At 39.4% G+C, this 22443-nt stretch overlaps 1 protein-coding gene across 1 annotated transcript in view; it reads right to left on the reverse strand.

Annotated features, from left to right (window-relative positions):
* GREB1L (GREB1 like retinoic acid receptor coactivator) overlaps positions 1–22443 on the reverse strand; it is a 415187-nt gene that overhangs the window by 199081 nt on the left and 193663 nt on the right. Inside the window, 3 exon segments of the mRNA XM_033933926.1 lie at positions 8388–8436; positions 8438–8586; positions 20851–21010. Coding sequence (XP_033789817.1) covers positions 8388–8436; positions 8438–8586; positions 20851–21007 — 355 coding nt within the window. The 5' untranslated portion in view covers positions 21008–21010.

Consider the following 22443-nt stretch of genomic DNA (forward strand, 5'->3'; position numbering starts at 1 on the left):
CCTAACAGAGACTATCATATTATTTGGACATTAGTATTAGAGGCAAATGAAACCTGGTGGCAATGAACTTGGAAAGGAAATACAATAATGAGAATGAATGCTTTACCCAGGTAGCAGTGAAGACTGAACTGCTGGGAAATTACCACTGGATTTAAGTCTGATATTTTTTTATTTTTTTTTTGGGGGGGGGGTGGGTTGTGGACAAATAAAGTGTAAACCTTATTTTGAGCTGACTCCAGAAAAATTTTGTGTTTTTCTTTTCACCAACCAAATCAAAGGTGCCCAAAATCTTGCCTGCGATCCGAGCCTGGTCTTTTGCTTGCCGAAAGCCGGGCCCGGCCACAATATATATATTTTTATGACTAATCTTGTAAGAATTGCAGCCACCATGTACTACAGTAATTTTACTGCCCAAAATGTGGCAGCAGATATAGAAAACATGTTTATCCTTTCCATATAATGGATTTTATGTTTTTTATTTTCCTATGCTCTGATGTCAAAACAAAACCCATCTCCCACAAACATGATTGATGGGGTCACAGTTTGCTTTGAGATCATGTGCTTCTGGTAAGACTGCAGTGAGGTGAAGGACACCAGCTCAGTAAAAGCAGTGCTTGTGAATGTTCCCATTGACCTAGTTGTGGAAATTCAAAGAGCATGGAAACTGCTCAGAAGAAAAATCCTTCCTTTATTTGGCTATTTCTCTACTTAACTGTGGACACACAATGGCCTCACCAGAAGATACAAAAGGATTTGTGGAATGAAATATACTACCAGGTTTGCATCATACATTTTTTTGTAGAGATTTTACATATAAACTGCAGGTCACAGCTACCAGTTCCAGCAACTGAAAGGAAAAGTGCTTGCTCAATAACATAACATTTCTCCCTAGTTCCATCTAAAGGCTTAAGTGATCTCAGGGCAGTAAAGATCAAGGGTGAGCAATCCATATCTCTGAGTGTATGGGGGAGGGAATGATTCTATGGTACAAGCAGTAGTGGGCTGAAAGATGGCCAAAAGACGGACGAACTCACCCTACTGTTGCAGTGTGATTTAAGTATAAAGCCACTTCCATTGCAGCAGACCCAGGCAAAGGAGGGCATTGTAGTGGACCATGGTCTAGGAAAAGCCCTAATCCTTGGGCTTCAGACCAGGAGACGTTCCAAGGAGTGAGATAGCTACTGTGGCCCTCAGGAAGTGGTCAGGTCTGGCCCAGTCATTACATAAACTAGGCATCCAAATAGAGCAGTAGCATTCAGGCAGAAGTTACATGATAGCACACTATCGCCTCTTCGGTTCCTCCTCCTGGTCCTGGATCCACCATTTTCTCCCTCTTCTCTTTGCCATGCTACCTCTGTCACCCTACCTTTACACGGTTCACTGAAGTACTCTGTCAGCATATGGGTCTTCCAGTAGAGGCCCATGCTCAAGCATATTCCTCCGACACAATTCCTGTCAAGACAAAGGCAGGGTGCAGTAGAGTTTGAGTGTAGGCCTCTACTAGAAGGAGATGCCCTAGAAGAGGTAAGATAACAGAGGCAGCATGAGAAAGAAAAGGGAGAGAAGATGCTGGACTGTGGACCGTGGAGAGGAACATATTATAAGATGCTAGACTGGGCAGGGGAGGGTTAGAGAGGGTAAAGGGATATACTGGATATGAAAGGTATGGCCTTGAGCTGCCCATAGATGATGATGGTGTCCACATGACTAAAGTTTTGCCTAGGATATTAGATACCCATGGAACAGCCCTGGAAATGATGAGAGCAGGGAGCAGAATGAGAAGGCAGGCTTCTCTCAGGGACAATGGATCTAAACAGTTTAGTCCTGAGCACACCATGAAAGAGAAGGAAGAGGTGGAGATAAATGAAGGAAGGCAAATAAACGCAGAAAGTGTAAATAAAGTTAAATAAGCACAACAAAATGGGGATTATTTTATATAACATTTTCTGTAGGAAAAGCATGTTTTACATGTGCAAATGGCTATTTTAAAATTTTGCATGGGTATCCCAGGTAGCTCACAAAACTTTACCTATTGCTACACAGATGTTCCCAGGGTGTAGTCTGAGCAGAGCTGGGACAGAGTACAGATGTTCATGGGCATTTTAGAGCACATGCACACATTTACACCCTCTTGAGAGAAGGTGTATATTTGTGTGAGATAATATATGTGCTACCAGGGATCCACTAGGAGCCTATATTATAACGGCATATATGCACCCATATTACATTTACAAAATGGGTGTCATTTTTGGACAATTCTGATAGGTGAGCTATTACAAAATTACTTCCCATATGATAAAATAAAGATAAGCAAAGAAAATGCATAGTTTACGTTTATTAAAATTTGGTGTTCTGCAATTTACAACAGATCAATGCAGAATACCTAAACATAACTCAGCTAATAAAGAGCCTCTATGAAAATCAAGAAGCTGCAGTGAGAACAGAATATGGCAACACTGATTCCAATAAAACGTGGCGTCAGGCAAGGATGCATCTTGTCATCTTACCTGTTCAACCTTAACGATGAATCTGTCTTCAGAAAAGCAAATGTGAAAGAAGAGAGTGTCGGTTTCAAAGTTGGTGGCCGAAAAGCACAGTTACTTACTGTAACAGGTGTTATCCAGGGACAGCAGGCAGCATATTCTTAACGCATGGGTGACGTCACCAACGGAGACCCGGTACGGACACTTTTAACTAGAAAGTTCTAGTTGGCCATATAAACAACTGTGCTATGCAGATGATACAACACTCATCACCAGCAGCAAAGAAGACATGCTATATCTACTGAGAAAAGTCAAAGCCAATAGTCATAACATGTGATTAGAACTGAACATAAACAAGACGAAGATCATGAACACAGAATTTGAGCTTGAAGGCAATAGAATAGAAGTTGTAAAGGATTTCAGTCTCCTGGGCACTTTTGTAAACAAAGACGCAACTAGCAGGGAGAAAATACTCCCCAGAATAGCACTTGGTTGCTCTTCAATGAAGGCTCTCAACAAAGTATTCAAAGGCAAGGAGGTAACACTCCAAACGAAGATCAGACTTGTCCACGCATTCATTTTCTCAGTGGTCAATTACAGATGCGAAAGCTGGACAATATGGAAACAAGACAGAAAGAAGACTGACTCGTTTGAGCTTTGGTGTTGGAGAAGGATTTTATGCATGCCATGGATGGCCAGAAGAACTAACAAATCAATTCTGGAAGAGATCAACCCAGCTAAGTCACTAGAAGCTTATTCACTCTCTCGTTATATCTAAGTTAGATTACTGCAACTCTCTATGCAAAAACATCACGCAGAAACAAATAAGACAATTACAGCTAATCCAAAACACTTCCATAAAAAATTATTACAAATTCAAAAAAATTTGATCACATAACCCCGCTTTTATATAATGCTCACTGGCTCGCATAACCTATAAAATTCTCCTTCTCTGTTTCAAAATTCGCTAGGCCAACCTCCCAGCATTCTTGATAAATTGCTAATTCCAGAAATCCCTTTTAGAACTTTGTGATCCATAGATCAAAACATACTCAGGTTCATTGTCTAAATTCAACAGGCGCTGGAGTCCTCTCTTGCTGTATGCGGATTCGCCATCTGCAAACTGACTTAAGACCTCACTCTTTGTGTGAATAATACTCTTATAACCCCTCTGACATTGTCAATTTCTCCTTATTACTAATACTTTTATCTCTCCTTTTCTCCAGTGATGGTTGTTATTCATGGATGTGGTATGGTCTTTTTGACTGATAGTATACAGACGACACGTTATTGTTATTGGTTATGTATCATGTACTAGGTATTTTTTCCTTTTTTCTTTTTCCTCCCCTCCCTCCCTTTTTACTGATATGGAATGTTGTATTTTCATTGCCTAATTTTGGGCGTTGACTTGTGCATTTATTGAATACCAACACAAGCTTTATTGTCAGGATCTCTTGTTCTGTATTAGTATTGTTTTATTTTTATGTCATGTTACAAAACTTTCAATAAAACATACTGAACTTAAAAAAAAAACCAACATACTCACAGTGCCTTCTCTAAAAGTAATTAATACATGACGCAACAAAATATTCACAGTGTATGCCCCTCAGTTATGGAACTCAATGCCCTCTTTTCTCAGAAACATGCCATCTCTAGACAAATTTAAGAGTTCTTTAAAAACTTTCCTATATAACAATGTAAAACTGTGCGACTCCTCTTTCTTTATCTTATGTTTTCTTAAAGGATAAATACCTTAAGTTCAGATACAAAGAAGCTATGCTTATTTTCCCTTATTCCCTTTTGTACTTTTCCTTACATGTCTACTTTCCTATAATTAATTGTAGTTCTTTCCCTGCTTTCCTTCTGTATCAAGTTAGTTTATGTCTAAGTTGGTTTAATTTTTAAGTTATAAAACCATGATTTTATTTTTAATATGTACATCACCTAGAAGTTTTATAGGCGATACTATCAAATTTTAAAGCTACCTGAAACCTGATGACTGTCTTATTTTGGTCAAACTGTCAGAAGAGAAAGATCATTGAAGAAGGACATCATATTTGGAAAGATCGAAGGAACCAGGTGAAGAGGGCAACCTGCAGTAAGATGGCTGGACACGTTGAAAACAACCATGTGGATGATGCTGGAAGACTTTACTGGACTAGCACAAAACCAATTTCTTTTTAGATCTGTAATTCATCAAGTAACTAGGACTCGAGCACGAGTCGATGGCACCTAAGAAGAAGAATGTGGCTTACAAAGCACAATAAAATCAGTTAAAACAAGAAAAGAAGGCCATTAACAATAGGAAAGACCTAATGAGGAGAGAGAAAAAAAAACCTCTTTTTGTTGTGGTCTCATGAATGCAGTCTTCTCATGTCCACTGACAATCTAAAAATTACCTCAAATTAAATGCCATATTGAAAAAATGAGTTTTCGATATAGACCTACATTTTTGAAATTAAAGTTCACTTTGAATAACTTGTGGAAGGTCGTTCCATAAGAATATAAATAAAAAGATAAAAATCAAAATAACGAATTGATTCAAAATGAACCATATTTGGTAAAGGAAGGACCAGTCTCTGAGATTCAACTGACCCTAATGTATGTGTTGGAGTATATGGAATGATTACAGAAGCCAAGTATGATGGAGCTGCATAATGCAGAGCTTTAAAAGACTGAAAAATAATTTTTAAATTTAGATCTATAATTTAAAGGCAACCAGTGTAAACTTATCAACAGAGGAGTGATATGATTATTTACTTTAACCTTGAATAGAAGCCTAGCTACTGAATTTTGCAATGTCTGCAACCTACGTAAAACTGCTGCATTGATTCCACAATATATTGAATTACAATGATCTAACCTTGATATTACAAAGCCATGAATTAAGTTTGTGAATGGAGTCAAAATCTAAGGTCTGTCTTACTGAATGAATACGTCTAAGCCAGTAATAGCCTTTTTTTTAAATAACTGAACTATCTGCTGTTCAAAGGAGAGTTTATTGTCAAAAAGGATTCCTAAATAACAAAATATCTTTACTGGAATCAACTCAATATCTAATAATTTAATAGGACCTGTAGGTGCAGAAAGCATTCCACTAATCCAACAGGTAGTGTTTTGTTTTTTAATTAATAACTAGACAAAGAGACAACAACCAATCTGCAACAATAGACAAGCAAGATTGAAGAGGAGCTAAATTTATATTATGTGGGGCAACCAGAAAAATCAGCAGAATGTAATCTGCATATATGCATTAATATTCTTTTCTTTGATTAAAGTCAATGATTAAAGTCCCTGACTGGCGAAATCTAAAAAGTCATTAAAGCCTGCAGGTCCTATGCTTCCAGACAGATTTTTTAGGACATCAGGCCGCCAGATGGTATAAATGAATTTCTGAATTCTTGAATAAAAAACCAAAAAATAGTCTTAGAGACATTTGGAGCATTGAGGTAAAGCAGTATATTTCTGCGTCTCAATGGCCACGGATTTGTACAGCATCAGCATCTATGAGACAAACATGGTTTTTTTTTGTTACACAGAAGTTTCTGGAACCCTGTTCGTTTACATAAATTAGACAGTTCTAAATCTAATAGATGCTGGCACTTTCATCTGGACATAGGGACATTGGATCATCTCTTGTTCTATTGTCCTTTGATACTCAACTTTTGGAAGTCAATATGGGGACAGATTAATACCATACTGGAATCATCAATTCCATTGACATATGAGGTAGTCATATGTGGAATAATACTGCATATTAAGCCCCCTATCAACTGCTATAAATGCCAGCTTTTTCTAATTATGACCGGGATAGCCATGCAAATGGTGACTCTCAACTGGAAAAATTGGGATCGCCTTAGTTATACTTTTTGGTGGGAAAACTTATGCTTATTTTACAAGTATGAGAAGATGCATGCTGACATGCTGGGGAATAATAAGTTATTCAAATTAGTTTGGGGTCCATTGACGTCTTTTGTGGCTTCGTTATAGTTGGTTTTTAATTTTTTTTTTCCGTTGTTTTAGTACACACACATCCATGGGAGGGAGGGTTTTTTTTCCCCTTTTATCTGGTTTTATTTCCTGATGAATATGTTGGATGGGGGAGGTTTTTTTTATTTTTTCTGTATTACTATTGATTGATTATAAGTGCTTATTATGATTATTAATATATGTATGTATATTGTTTTGCACTTTTGTTAGTTTTGAAAAATTAATAAAGATTTATTTAAAAATATATATATATTTATTTGAACTCCTAGAGAGATATCTGTGTACATTCCAATCTAAAGGAACCAAAATAATAAAAATGCCAAAGAGAATTTTAAATGCAATACAAACGCACTTAAATTGAATTCTAAGATACACTGGAAGCCAATGTTACTCCTTGAGCAATGGGGTTACGTGATCGAATTTACTCTTACCAAAAATGAGCTTGGCAGCAGTATTCTGTATCAATTGAAGTCTCTGCAGACTGACCTTTGAGAGAGTCTGTAACAGGGTTGTCAACAAGTAATGATCAGTCCAAGGAAGTGGGGTAACTTGCACTGGGGATAGTGAAAATGAAGTTTAATAATATGACAAAATTAGACCTAATATGTGCCCTGTTATTTGGGTTGGGGAATGAACTTTCTGATCCAAGTCTATGGGCTCCTTTTACTAAGGTTCGCTAGCGTTTTTAGCGCACGCTATAGCACGCGCTAGCTGAAAAATTACCACCTGCTTAAAAGGAGGTGGTAGCGGCTAGCGTGCGTGGCATTTTAGCGCGCGCTATTCCACTCATTAAGGCCCTAACGCACCTTTGTAAAAGGAGCCCTATGTCTTTTAAAAATAAATAAAAATAAGATGCACGAAATTGAGAAAGAGTATCAACATGAATATTAAAATCTCCTAAAATTAAAAGATCCCAAAAATTAGTAGCTGAATCTGCAAGGGTTTGTAGCAATAGGTCACAGATTACTTGAGGAGGACAACAGAGAATTGTCAAAGAAATTGGAGCTACAATACGAATTGCTATAAGCTTTTGATAAGCAAATTCAGTTGAAGAAATCTCTTGGACTTTAAAATAATTAGGGAGAGTAATAGCAATACCCCCACCCTTCTTTGATGTACAAGTTGACTAAAACACCTGATGTGATCACAGGATACTTCGAAATAAGTAGGCCTCTTCATCATCCTTGAGCCATGTTTCAGTGATACAAAGAATATCTAAATAATGATCCTGAATTAAGTCACTCATAAGTGTAGTTTTATTTTTTAAATGATCTACAATTGATTAAACCAGTGGCTGCTGAAATAAGGTAATCATTTGAGAGTATTTGTGTCTTTAAAAACAGAGATAGTACCCGAAGCATACTCATCAAACATTTTAAAACAAGGTTTTAAGGAATACTCGAGCAGATCGTGATCATATCAAAATCAGAACAGGGAAAATATTTAAGGTAGACAAAACTAGAAACATAAGTGAAAACAGTTTAACAGACAAGTTGAAAAATGCACATATACAGCATGGACAGTAGTCCCTTTCCCCATCCTCCATTTGCAACTGAGGAACGTCTGTGGGAAGAGGTCTCAGAGTATCAAATGGTTCTGTGTGTTGTGACTAGTAGCACATGAGAATTGTGCTTCTGTGAGTGCTTTATCTATATTGTGAGGGTATGATGCAGCTTCTCTCCTCATTCAACAGTTTAGAACAATTTATTAATGGTCTACAACAAAGCAATCAACATACACAGGGGCAGCCAGTGAATGATGAGGGACCTCGGGCTGAAAATCATGGCCATGTGCAAAACATACAAGTCATTCAATACTAGAGCCAACCTAAAACATACATACTCACATATACATATAAATAGAAACTTTCACTTTACACACTATTCCTTGGAAAAGATGAATCGGAAAACTAACCATCTGTTGTGCAAGATCCTTCTGGGGCTGGCTTCTGGGCATAAGGGTAGTGGCGGGCTACTTGAATCTGATGTATCTTCCTCCTCATCTTCGTCGTCTATCTCAGGGACTGTATGGCTAGTAGAAAAGTCCAGGCTCCCGTTCTGAGTGCAACGACGGACCAACTCTTTATCCAAGTCCTCCACTTTTGGTTTCACATCTAATCCAAAATACACAAGTACCATTGCTTTGTGTCAGAGTCCTTGCTGTGACCCACGAGTGAGCCCTCACAGTGTCTGTACATAATTGGTAGGTTCTCTTACATTGTTAGTATAAAAAGAGGTTGCATGGAAATAGAACTTGCAAGGCGATAGATAAGTTTGGGCAAGTAATGTTATCACCCTTTTCCTTTACTCTCTGAGTTCAACTGTCAACTGTTATTTTCCCTTTTAGACTTTGACTGTTGTCTCAGTAAGCTTCTAACTGTGGTTGGCAGTAGCTAATGATCTGCATCTCGTTTATTAGTATTCTTTATGCTGTATAATTTAATATATTGTTCATAAACTAATTTTTTTAAATAAGACAAGAGTGGTACACTCATCACAGTCTGCAGTGTGGTGCGATATTGAGTTACTTGTAATCAGTTATAGTATTTAATTATTTTCTTACAGTAATCAATAAAGTAGTTAACTACTTTTTCATTATCCCAGTAACTAATTAAGTACTTTTGAAGATGTAACTAGCTCAACATGACATGACATGGAAAAGGATATGGTCAATTATTTATCAAATGGAGCACTAAATAAATAATCAGTCCTATAACAACAGTATTTGCCCAAAATTTTCCAGGACTTCACAAATTAAGTAAAGCAATAAATAAATTTACAAATTTCACTTAAGTGCTGAAACACTAATAAGTGTTTAGTGAAAGAAGTGCCTTATAATTCTCTAATATGGAGGAAGAAATGCTAGAAATATAAATAGTATTGAACAACATAGCACGACATGGCACCGGTCTATGTGATGGCTAAACTTCCACTGTATGTGCCAAAACCGGTCCCTCCGCTCCTAGGATGAAATACACCTCAAAATGCCCCCTGGTCGTGCCCTTCAACTACAAACTGCCAACAATGGTCCTGCTCCCATTTCATACCGAGCCACTGGAATTGACTGCCATCACAGATCAGATCTCTTGAAGGTCTCCTCAACTTCAGAAAAGCAATAAAAACATACCTCTTCATCTGACCCCCTGCCTTGATCCATATACTACAAAGAATTGTATATTGGTAATTGAACCAGTCTGTGTCACATAAGGATAACTATATCTAATATGTGCCAACTAGAATGAAAACTTGCATTGCATTCTTGTACTGATATTATGTATGTTTAACCTGTAATCCGTTCTGCACTCTTTGGGACAATGATATAGAAAACAAATTAAATAAATAAATAAAATATTCACCACTTTACCAGCTGAATTTTTCAGATAAGTGACTCTATTTTAATAACTTTGCGGTTGAGGGGAACATGTGAAGTGTGATGATGGTTCCTAGCATTTTCTTTCCTCCATATTAGAGAATTATAACATAGTAACATAATAGATGACGGCAGATAGACCTGAATGGTTCATCCAGTCTAGCCAACCTGATTCAATCTAAAAATTTGTTGGATGTTTGGGGTTTATTTTCTTCTTCTTAGCTATTTCTGGGCAAGAATCCAAAGCTCTGCCCGGTACTGTTCTTAGGTTCCAACTACTGAAGTCTCTGTCAAAGCTCACTCCAGTCCATCTACACCCTTCCAGCCATTGAAGCCCTCCCCAGCCCATCCTCCACCAAACGGTCATTTACAGGCACAGACCGTGCAAGTCTTCCCAGTACTGGCCTTAGTTCTTCAATTGCCCAGTACTAGCCTTAGTTCTTCAATATTTACTATTATTTTATGATTCTAGATCCTCTGTGTTCCTCCAACGCCTTTTTGAACTCCGTCACCGTTTTCATCTCCACCACCTCTCTTGGGAGCGCATTCCAGGCATCCACCACCCTCTCCGTAAAGAAGAATTTCCTTACATTGCTCTTGAATCTACCACTCCTCAACCTCAAATTATGTCCTCTGATTTAACCATTTTCCTTTATCTGGAAAAGATTTTGTTCTATGTTAATACCTTTCAAGTATTTGAACATCTGAATCATATCTCCCCTGTCCCTCCTTTCCTCTAAGGCAGGGGTGTCCAACCTTTTGGCTTCTCTGGGCCGCATTGGCCAAAAAAATGTTTTCTGGGGCCGCGCAAATGCTGCAGCAAGACAAGAGAGAGAGTCCAAGACGGTAAACACCCGGGGGCAGCAGAGGAAAACATCTGCATTGCCCTCAACTGGGGCCGCACAAATACTTCACGGGGCCGCATGTTGCCCTCAGGCCGCAGGTTGGACACCCCTGCTCAAAGGTATTTTTCGCTTCATAAGACGCACCTGACCATAAGACGCACCCTAGATTTAGAGGAGACAAACAAGAAAAAAAACATTCCGAACCAAATTCTTCCTGCCAGGCTCTGCACCCAATCCCACACTCCTTGCCAAGCTCTGCACCCCGTTCCCCATCCTTGCCAGGCTCTGTACCCTGCCCCCCTCTGCTTAGTCCCAGCCGACTAACAATTTTTTTTACACACAACTCCGTATCTTTCATTTGTATTTATACCTGCCTATTAAAATATATCTAGCAGTTGACAAAACACTGAACTTCACTAGTACCGCCCATCATACAACTTACTTGAAAGAGAGTCCTAGTTTACCCCTCCCCCCACAAAAACATTCACACATTTATATTTAACAAAATACAAGCCCAAGAAATGGTACTAAACTCACTGGAAACTTTCTGTCATCTGCTATGATAGTAGCACCATAGACTGCTTCTTTGCTGGTTTTTGACTCCTTATCTGGGGAAGCCAGAACACTGCTTGCCTTCTCCTATATGTTGCCCTTGCTCAGCCTCAGGACTCTTCTTGTCTAAGAACATGGTGGGCAATGCTGGCTGCACAGATATCTTTGCTGAGATGGTTTTATCTTGGCCAGGCTCTGATAAAACCACTCTCCTCCTCCATGCTGCTAAAGATAGTGGGGGGACTCCACTTCTGACCCCTTTTCCCGGAAATCTATAATCCCCTGCCACAGCGTATCCTCATGGTCCAAAATAGACCCAAGCTCAGCCTCCATGCGACTATCTGCTTTGCGTCAGCCTGCAGCCCCGCCCCCCCCCGGGTACCTTTTAAAAAATTCTGGTGGCAGTGGTTCCAGCACGGTCCCGGCAGGAGCTTTCCGCACTCCTGCCCATCCCTCACTGGACGGCCTGCTTCCTCTTTCTGCAGAGTGCTGAAGATAAGTCAAATTACAGGCCAATAGCCAACATTCCGTTTCTATCAAAATTAACTGAGAAGGTGGTATTTAATCAGATATCAGAATTTATTGAAAAAACTAACATCTTGTACCCAAACCAGACAGGTTTTAGGCAGCACCATTCCACAGAATACTCATTAGTAGGCATGACTACATCCATTCAATATTTCTTAGATCACCACCAATCGGTTCTCCTAGTTTCTATAGATCTCTCAGCTGCCTTCGACACGATCGACCATGAGCTTTTATTAAACAGGCTCCAATCTATTGGCATTACAGACCAGGTTTTATCTTGGTTTCAATCGTATTTCACTGACCGTACTTCATCTGTGTTATTTAATAATGAAACTTCTGATAGCTTTTCTACTACATATGGTGTTCCTCAAGGATCTATACTGTCTCCACTTCTGTTTAATATTTTGTGTCAATCCATCGGCTTTAACGTATTTGCCTATGCCGATGATATCCAGCTCCTACATCCATTAGACACCAATAACCCTTTGGACACATCATCAATTAAGATGAAACTTGAAAAAAATATACCAATGGCTGAATACTAATAAACTAGCACTTAATGTCAATAAATCAAATGTGATGCTTTTTCCCTGGAAGGATAATCTAAAACTAAATTTTCCAATTACTATCAAGGGTTTTCCCTTACAACCAGTATATAATATTAAGATTCTAGGGATTCTTTTTGATCACAAACTATCCTTTCATGTCCACATCAGTAGCATTGTTAAATCCTCTTTTTTTAGGCTTCATCAAATTCGCTCTGTTTTCTCAATTTCTTTGTGCTAATTCTTTCAATATTCTTATCCACTCTCTCGTGATTTCCAAAATAGACTACTGTAATGCCCTGTTTCAATGGAATAGCTCAAAATGAAATCAAACGTCTACAAATCATTCAAAATGCATCCATTAAGCTCATTTTCAAAGCTAAGAAGTTCGATCACGTAACACCCCTTCTTAAGAAAGCGCACTGGCTTTCCAGTTGCTCATCGGGTAACATATAAACTATGTCTGCTCACATTTAAATCCCTTCTTTTTAAAACTCCGGCTTTTATTTACAATTTACTAATTCCATACACTTCCAATAGAACATTAAGATCTGCTGAACAGCATTTGCTGACAATTCCTTCCCTTAGAATTATTAATACTAGACGACAACTGATCTTTTCAGTCACGGCCCCCCAAACTTGGAATTCTTTCCCTAGCCACTTAAGGGAAGAACCCAATATAGAAAAATTCAAGGGTAAACTAAAGAGCTTTCTCTTTTAAGATGCCTTTGTAAATTAATCATTCTTCTAACTAATTTTATTTTTTTCTCTATAATTTTATTGAAGTAATTTTTATCTTCCCTCTCCTTATGTATCTCCCTTATTTGTTTCTATAACTTTTAAACAAATTGTAACTCTTTATCCATCTCCTCCCTTATGTTCCTAGTTTTGTTAAATTTGTCAATAGTCTCGTTAGTCTTAGTTTTGTTATTTGCTGTATTATTCCCCTTATTTTGTAATTTTATTATGTACATCGCTTAGAATTTAGATTAAGCGATTAATCAAATTATTATTAAACTTGAAACTTGAGTGGCATATAAAGCAGGATCACAAGCTTTTCATGCTTGTTCCTGGTCCCGCGCCACTCACTGAATGGCTGCCGTCAGTTCTCATGATTTGACGGCAGCCATTCAGTGAGTGGCATGGGACCAGGCATGAGCGCAAAAAGCTTGTGCTCCTGCTTTATGCGCCGCTTTGTAGAAAGAGAAGCATCCGTCCAGCGAGGGAGGGACACTAGTGTAGAAAGCTCCTGCCGAGGACCGTGCTGGATCATTGCCACCGGAATTTTTAAAAAGATACCGGGGGAGAGGGGGAGGAGGAGGTAAACTTGTATTCACTCCATAAGATGCACCCTTATTTCCACCCACATTTTTTGGGGAAAAATGTGCATCTTATGGATGTGAAAAATACGGTACATATTCAGGGCTTCCAGTGTCTCCTCATACGTCTTCTAGCGCAAATCTCCTATCATTTTTGTCGCCCTCCTCTGGAACCACTTCAAGCCTTTTTGTGTCCTTCACCAGATACGGTCTCCAAAACTGAACACAATTCTCCAAGTGGGGTCTCACCAACGACCTGTACAGGGGCATCAACACCTTCATTCTTCTACTGGTTACTCCTCTCTTTATACAGCCCATCCTTCTGGCAGCAGGCACCGTCTTGTCGCACTATTTTTTCACCTTTAGATTCTTCGGACACTATCACCCTAAGGTCCCTCTCCCCATCCGTGCATATCAGCTTCTCACCTCCCAGCATATAGGGCTCCTTCCGATTATTAATCTCCAAATGTATTACTCTGCATTTCTTTGCATTGAATTTTAGTTGCCAGATATTAGACCATTCCTCTAACTTTTGTAGATTCTTTTTCATGTTATCCACTCCCTCCTTGGTGTCTACTCTGTTACAAATCTTGGTATCATCAGCAAAAAGGCAAACCTTTCCTTCTAACCCTTCAGCAATGTCACTCACAAACATATTGAACAGGATAGACCCCCCCCCCCACATCACCGAACGCTGAGGGATTCTACTACTCACCTTTCCTTCCTCCGAGCGACTTCCATTAACTACCACCCTCTGACGTCTGTTCGTCAACCAGTTTTTAATCCAGTTCTCCATTTTGGGTCCTAACTTCAGCCTTTCAAGTTTGTTTAAGAGCCTCCTATGAGGAACCGTTTCAAAGGCTTTGCTGAAATCTAAGTAAATTACATCTAGCATATGTCCTCGATCCAGTTCTCTGGTCACCCAATCAAAAAATTCAATCTGGTTCATTTGACAAGATTTACCTTTTGTAAAGCCATGTTGCCTCGGATCCTGTAACCCATTAGATTCTAGAAAGTTCACTATCCTTTCTTTCAGCAACACTTCCATTATTTTTCCCAACAACCGAAGTGAGGCTTTCCAGCCTGTAGTTTACCGTTTCATCCCTGTCACCACTTTTGTGAATAGGGACCACATCTGCTCTCTTCCAGGAACCACTCCCGTCTCCAGAGATTTGTTGAACAAGTCTTTAATAGGAGCCACCAGAACCTCTCTGAGCTCCCTCAGTTTCCTGGGATGGATCCCGTCCAGTCCCATCGCTTTGTCTATTTTCAGTTTTTCAAGTTGTTCATAAACACTTTCCTTCGTGAATGGCGCAGAATCTACTCCATTTTCCCATGTAACTTTGCCAGACAATCTTGGTCCTTCTCCAGGATTTTCTTCCGTGAACACAGAGCAGAAGTATTTGTTTAGCACGTTTGCTTTTTCCTCATCACTCTCCACATATTGATTCCTAAAATCTTTTAGTTTAGCAATTCCATTTTTCATCTTCCTCCTTTCACTGATATATATGCAAAAAAAATTTGTCTCCCTTTTTTACATTTTTAGCCATTTGCTTTTCCGCCTGTGCTTTCACCAGAGGTATCTCCTTCTTGGCTTCTTTCAGTTTCACCCGGTAGTCCTTTCTGTACTCTTCTTCTTGGGTTTTTTCATATTTCGGGAACGCCAACTCTTTTGCCTTTATCTTCTCCGCCATTAGTTTAGAGAACCATTTTTCTCTTGTTTTTATTTATTTTCTTCACTTAAAGTTCCGTAGTCATTTTTATTGCTCCTTTCAGCTTAGACCACTATTTTTCCACTTCTCTTATGTTCTCCCATCCTAACAGCTCTTTCTTCAGGTACTCTCCCATTTTATTAAAGTCCATACATTTGAAATCTAGGACTTTTAGTATTGTGCGGCCGCCCTCCACTTTAGCTGTTATATCAAACCAAACCGTTTGATGTTAGCAATGAAACCGCTGTGTTAGCAATGAAATCTGTCTTCAATGTAATTTTCTGTTAAAACACCTTTCTATACACTGTAATAGAGCCTGCCTACAGTCAAGATGTGTGGGGAGGAGGCTAGCAAATGTATATATATTCCAAGTTCCTGCCCAATAAACCAGCTGCAAGACTTAATCTGCTACCTATCCAAGCTTTTGCAATGCAAAATAAACCTTACAGAGCTTATCTAGACCCCAAGTTAGGAAAGTTTAGAAAAATTACAGCTCAAGAAAGACTCTTGTACCAGGGTTAGCCAGAGAAGGAAGGAAAAGCCTTTTTTTTTAAGGAATAAAGAGGTCTAGATTAGAAATCAGAACAGTATACCACAATACAGATATATAGAGAGTACACCAGACAGATTACAATTATAATATAAGGCACTGAGCACTTCTTTCACTAAACACTTGTTAGTGTTTCGGTACTTAAGTGGTGATATTTGTAAATATATTTATTGTTTTACTTAATTTGTGAAGTCCTGAAAATTTTTGACAAAGAGGATGTGGTTGGCATGAGCTGGTCAAACTTCCATGAAATAAGCATCAAGAGAGATGAAGTTATGTGATATACACATTGGGGTTGCTTATAAGATGGATATTTTACCTCTTCACATACCACAAATATTCTTAGATGTAGTATCAGTAAAGAAAAAGCAATTAATTACTCTTAGCTGGAAACTGCAATCAGTAATCAATTACTTTCCTAAATGAGAATTTGAATTACTGTAACCAATTACTTTAAACAGAGAAGTAACTAGTAACTGTAATTAATTACCTTTGAAGAGTAACTGGTACAACACAGTTAAATGTGTCATGGTCATGCCCCTTGGCTGATGACTACTTCCTTTCACACACCTTTTTCTCATTGCCCACAGCTACTTCCTTGTTCAGCTTTGGTTTCTGAAGTTCTCTTTTCTTACCAAGAAACAGTATTTTGTAAGTCAAAGACTTACTCGGCCTGCTCTAGAGACTCAGTACACCATGCTACCTACTTGTAATCTATTTCCCTAACATGTTCCTTCAGAACTAAAAAAACAACAACATTCTCTGCTATCTGATGTTGGCAGAAGGAGAACATGTATGGTGGAATATAAGTAAACAGAGACAGAATGCCTGTGATAACTATATTTATTGTAAACCCAATATTGCATCATAATTGATGAAGCAGTAATGTCTAAACCTGTCTGGTTACTCAGTGTATGAAAGATTCTCACTCAATTATCTTATCCTATTTCTGGTCCAGAATTACTGATCAGGTCACCCTGGTTCAGTGAAACAGAATGCTCCACTCTGGTCTTTTCATATAACTAGCCGAGCAGAACTGGTTAGTCTCTTTTAGTCATAATACAAAGGACTGAATGTTTGTTCTTTGTTCATGTTATACTATGCCCTTCTACTAGATGTGAAGGTGCTCCCATCTCTCCTGGATAGCTCCCTGCACCTGTGACAGCCTTCTGAGAAAGCACAAAAACATGGAAAAGCTGATTTCACTACTTACAGTTTCTTAGCCTATTTAACTGAAGCCTTGTAAATAATGTACTGTCCACCTAAACTCTATTTATATTACACTAGTCATTAAGCCCGTTACATTAACGGGTGCTAGAATATATGTATGTCTGTCTTTCTGTCTTTCTCCCTCCCACTGTCTCTCTCTCTGGCCCCCTTTCTCTGTCTTTCTGTCCCTCTCCCTGCCCCTGTGTCTTTCCTCCTTTCTTTCTGTCTCTCTCCCTCCTGCTGTCTGTCTGTCATTCATTCCCTGCATTTCCCTGTACAGCTGCAACAGCATTTCCCTCCCCCTCCATTTCCCTGTGCAGCAGCAGCAGGTATTTCCCTTCCCCTCCAGGTCCCTGTGCAGCAGTATCAGCATTTTCCCCCACCCCCTTCCCTACTCTTATCACAATGTGGCCTGCTCCTTTTGGCCCCTCCCCCTTCCCTCCCGTGGTGTAGCCTGCTCCAAGGGCCCCCCTCCCCTTATCGTGTTTCCCGTAGGAAGGCCCAGCTTCTCCCTGCACGTACCCTTTTTGTTTCTGTTTCCCTCCCTCGCGTGGCTGCCTGCCTGGTCCCATTGAGCAGCTCGCAGCTGGAGTCTCTTTCGGCGCTTCCCTGCCCAGCCCGCGGTCTGACCTGCTCCGGGTGAGTGTTGCAGCGGCTCCTCTCGATCCCAGACAGCGTCGGAAGCCTTCTCCGATGCTGGTGCGGCTCATGAGAGGAGCCGACACCGCGATCTGGAGAGCAGGGAGTCCAACGCTGGCGGCTGGGAAGCAGTAAGGCTGGGGACTCGCGCATGGGCACTCCTGCGGCCACGGACCTACATCTCACAGATCAGAGATCACGGAAGCACACAGTTGAGTGCGCATGCGCGGCTAGGGTTTTATTATATAGGATTCCTACAATTATATTTACTGTATATTAACAATCATCGTCCTTCTCACTCAGATGTCAGGTGAGAGCATATTCTCAGTAGTTTGGCCACCGCTTATAACTGGTGCATATACAGATACCCTCACATTTAAGAATCAATATGCTACAAGAAATTATAAAGAATTATTTTCAGCCATTTAGGTGGTTGTCTGCAAAATGCATGCATGTTCAGTAACATTCGGGGGAGATGTGCTTTGAGAAATAATTTGGGTTTTCCAATATTCAGGCATTATTTTCCATTAAAACATCCACTTGAACTAAAAGTAGGTGCTCAAGTCCACACGTATTTCTTACTCATGTGTTCTGTTTCTTTGAAATTTAGTGCAAAACAAAGAGATAAAAATTAGGTGCTAACTTAGCCTTAAGGCAGCTAGTTTGGGAAAATTATCCTCACCACTCCCTCATGAGAGTTTATAATGCATTTTCTTTGTTAAGAATGTTTCTGTACAGAAGAAATACCTGCTCTGTTGGTGTTTGAAAGAGACTTTTTGCCTGATCCTGACTGCCTCGGCGGCTCCATTTGGTACCATCCTGACTGCTTTAGATTGGTGCCGGTTTGTTTTCAGGCACCATAGGAGAAGGATGCCTGACGTCATCCGGGCCCATCTCCTGCGTGTGAAAAGGACGCCACTATTGCTGTACGCGGCCGCAGGGTTTGGCCAAAGGGCCATACCCTATGGGACATGCAAGGTCCCTTAGGTGTCTCTTGGAGCCACAAGGAGCTGCAACAAGCGATGACCCTATGAGGAATTGGGCGTGTATTTTTCCTTATATATTAGGCCCTCTTCTATCAAACTGCGATAGCAGTTTTTAGCATGGGGAGCAGCGCGGGCCATTCAGCGCAGCTCCCCATGCTAAAAACTGTTATTGCAGTTTGATAGAAGAGGGCTTAAGTATAGGTAAAAGAAAGGTTAAACCCAAGAGCTCAACTCCTGCTACAACTGGCCCCATGGATAGACATTTGGTGACAAATGTAATAATGGCATCAACTAAGGAGCCAGATTCTTTGTGATGGACATCCTTAAGTCCCCTAGCTAGAACTCCTCTACACCCACCGGTATCCAGTGGTCTGGGTACTGATTCGGTTCCCAAGGGTGTTATTTGGCCATCCAAAAATCCATGGTTAATCTCTATGATATCTTTTAAATCATTGCCTAAAATTCAAGAGGATAGCACTGCAGACCACGGATCCCAAGAGACTCCACAGGACATTTCATTAAAGGACTTGTGGCTAATAAACTCTAAGGTAGAGGGATTGTTAAATCAGTTATTAAACAAAACATAAATTTTTCACAGGAAGTCGTTCAAAAGCTTGACGATGTAGATTTCAACTTGATGATTTTGGATAAAAGCTTGTTAGTTTCTGAAACACAGATTTCGACCCTGCAGAAGGTTTCGGCCTCTGCAGTTAAAGAGTCTCATATTATATATCCCAAACCTGAATCAATGGAAAATGTATATCGTTCAAAAAATCTCCATTTTGTTAATTTCCCAATGACTCATTTATTATCACCAGATATATTGTTTAGGAAATATTTCAAAGAGAGATTGGGATTAGCAAATGTGGAAACTTTTTTTTATTTCTAATTGTTACTACATTCCACATAAAAAGAAGATGGGGCTGAACAGTTGGCTAGACACTTTAAAAACAACTTTTTTAAACTTCAGTACCAATTTTAAATACTTTAAGCTGTTATGCAAGCAATCTCCTAACAGACCAAAAAAAGTATTAGCCCCATCTGCGTTGAACTGTACTGAATAAGTTGGGGATGATGTTAGAGGACCTTTCCAGATTAGCACAAAACCAAATTTTTTTTTTTTAGATCCGCAATTCATTAAGTCGCTAGGACTCGAACATGAGTCAATGGCACCTAGCAACAATTTTTATACCCATGTTATGTTTTTATGTATGGATCTGTCGAGATTGTATTTTAATTTACATAGGCAGATTTGCCGAAACACAGCCTGTGTCAGGTCTTCCAGTAAAATACATGTTGCTATCACCTGAAGGTGCTTTGTGCTATTCCAATGACACAGGCAGAATTGCATCCCACATTGATACAACTCTATTTCACACTTGCAGATAAGTATGTCCACCAGTGTGTCGAGCTTCTCCATAAATCTGTCTTACTCCTTCAGTTTTGCTCTGCCCACAGAAACTTTGATGGCTTGTTCCCACATGAATTTCAACTTTGCTTTAATCCTAACATGGCTGTTTATAGCAGGACCATTGGATTTTGGATTGGTTTTGTATCACTAAGCGAGTAATCTAGTTGTTAGATCACTGACCAGTTTATCAGTGCTGTAATTTCATCTGTCTTGATCACTGATGTGTCTTAAATACAATCCATATCTAATGAGCTGGTAGTTCAGGTACATGTAGTTCTCTACCTGATCCCAAGTCCAAACTTGCAGTCTTGTTTTTCTTTTGGACATTTTCAATATTAGATTATCAATATGATGATGCTATGTTGAAAACATTTAAATGAGAAAATTAAACTAATGAGTTGGTGTCAAGTAAGATAAATTGATAATTGAGGCACAAAAGGCACAATGCAAACATATAAAAACTATTATCAAGCACTTAAACATATTTCAGTAATTTGTGCATTTTTGCATAATTTCCTAGAAATTCCAGTTAGGTAAATGACATATTACGTACACAAAATGTAAAGCCAGCTATTGATTTTCCACATGAAATTGTACAAAATTTTCACTAGTGCTTTTTAAAATTGACTATTCCAAAACTGATACACCCTACTGCCCCATCTCCACCAGTTGCTGCAGTACATAATGAAAGCATTGTGTATTTCTAATTTACCTTCTGGGGAGAAGGGAGCCTGGTCAGTATTCAAGTATAGCTGAGAAAAAACAGGTCGCGGTACAACACTATTGCACCTCAGAGATGCTTCTATCGAATTGTGTAGAGCTTCTTCGAATCGGGCAGATTTGAGTTGCCCTGCATATGAATTCCCCATGATCTGAAAGGACAGCAAGAACCAACAAAGATTTATCATTACCAGTAAAGCAGAATATTCAAATTTGTTCACTACTATTCAGAATAATTCAACTGAAATGATCTGCAGTGGCTATATAATCTATAATCTCTTCCAATTGTCTACTGGGGTTGTGGGTTCAAATCCCGCACTGCTCCTTGTGACCCTGGGCAAGTCACTTAATCCTCCATAGTCCCAGGTACGTTAGATAGGTTGTGAGCCCACCGGGACAGATAGGGAAAATGCTTGAGTACCTGATTGTAAAACCGCTTAGAAAACCTTGATAGGCGGTATATAAAATCCTAATAAACTTAAACTTAAACTTAAACTTACTTTCTGTTACTTCATATTCTGGAAGTACAAAACATTAACACACTGTTTATTCCATGTATTCACATATTTTACCCCACAATAACCAAGTGAAAAATATATTTCAAAATAAAGGATGACTGAAATTGAGGCTTTCAGTTTCAGCCAAAACCAAATCTGTAACCGAAATTCGCTGCTTGGTTTCAGCTGGAACCAAAGACAAAAACAACATTATCACCCTTCTCCTCCTCCTCCTTCTCCCTCCCCCAAAGAAAGCTCATCTCACCAGGCCAGAATCCTCTTGACGGAAAACTCATCCCCCCGCAAGCCAAATCTGTTCTCCCCCTATCTGTAGGCCCTCCCAATGGCTGAATCAAATCAAAATTTTCTTGAATTGGGCAGCACTAGTTGACAGAATGGCACCAAGTGGTCGTTGGGTGGAGAGATTTGGTTTCAGCTAAAAATGAACTTGCATTTTGAGCCAAATCCAAAGCATGATCAAATCCAGGTTTCCCATCTAGTTTTGGTGCCAAAGCCAAAATCAAAAACAAAATTTGGTCAGGCCTCTATCCCAGCAAGCCTTAGAAAATGAAATAGAAAAGATACAACAGTTTGGTTGGATAAAGTGCCTCCTCCCACCTACCCCCCCCCCCCCCCTAGTGCTACCCAATCCAGGAAAAAAAATTTGATTTGATTTGATTCGATTCAGCCTATTGAATCGATTTTTCAATTCGATTTTCCTGCCCAATTGGATGTTTTTTCAAACATCCTTGTGGGTTTATTTTATAGCCTCTTCACTCCTTTTATAGCCTCTTCACCCCCTTTGCCCTCTCCTACCCACACTGGCGCTGTGGTGTAAACAAAATAAACAAACAAAAAAGACATTTCCTCTCTCTGTTAAATTCTAGCTCACGTTCGTGCTTTAACACCAGCTCTGGCAGGATACACATTTCAAATCTGACATATTGTAATCACAAAACAGAAAATACAATTATGTTTTCTACCTTTTGTTGTCTGATCATTATTCAAATCATGTTGGTCCCAGACTCTGGTTATCTTCTGATAACTCGTTTGCCAGGGTCTCCTTCTTTCTTCGTGCTAACCAACCA

Source organism: Geotrypetes seraphini, chromosome 2 (genome assembly GCF_902459505.1).
Source record: "Geotrypetes seraphini chromosome 2, aGeoSer1.1, whole genome shotgun sequence".
NCBI lineage: Eukaryota > Metazoa > Chordata > Amphibia > Gymnophiona > Dermophiidae > Geotrypetes > Geotrypetes seraphini.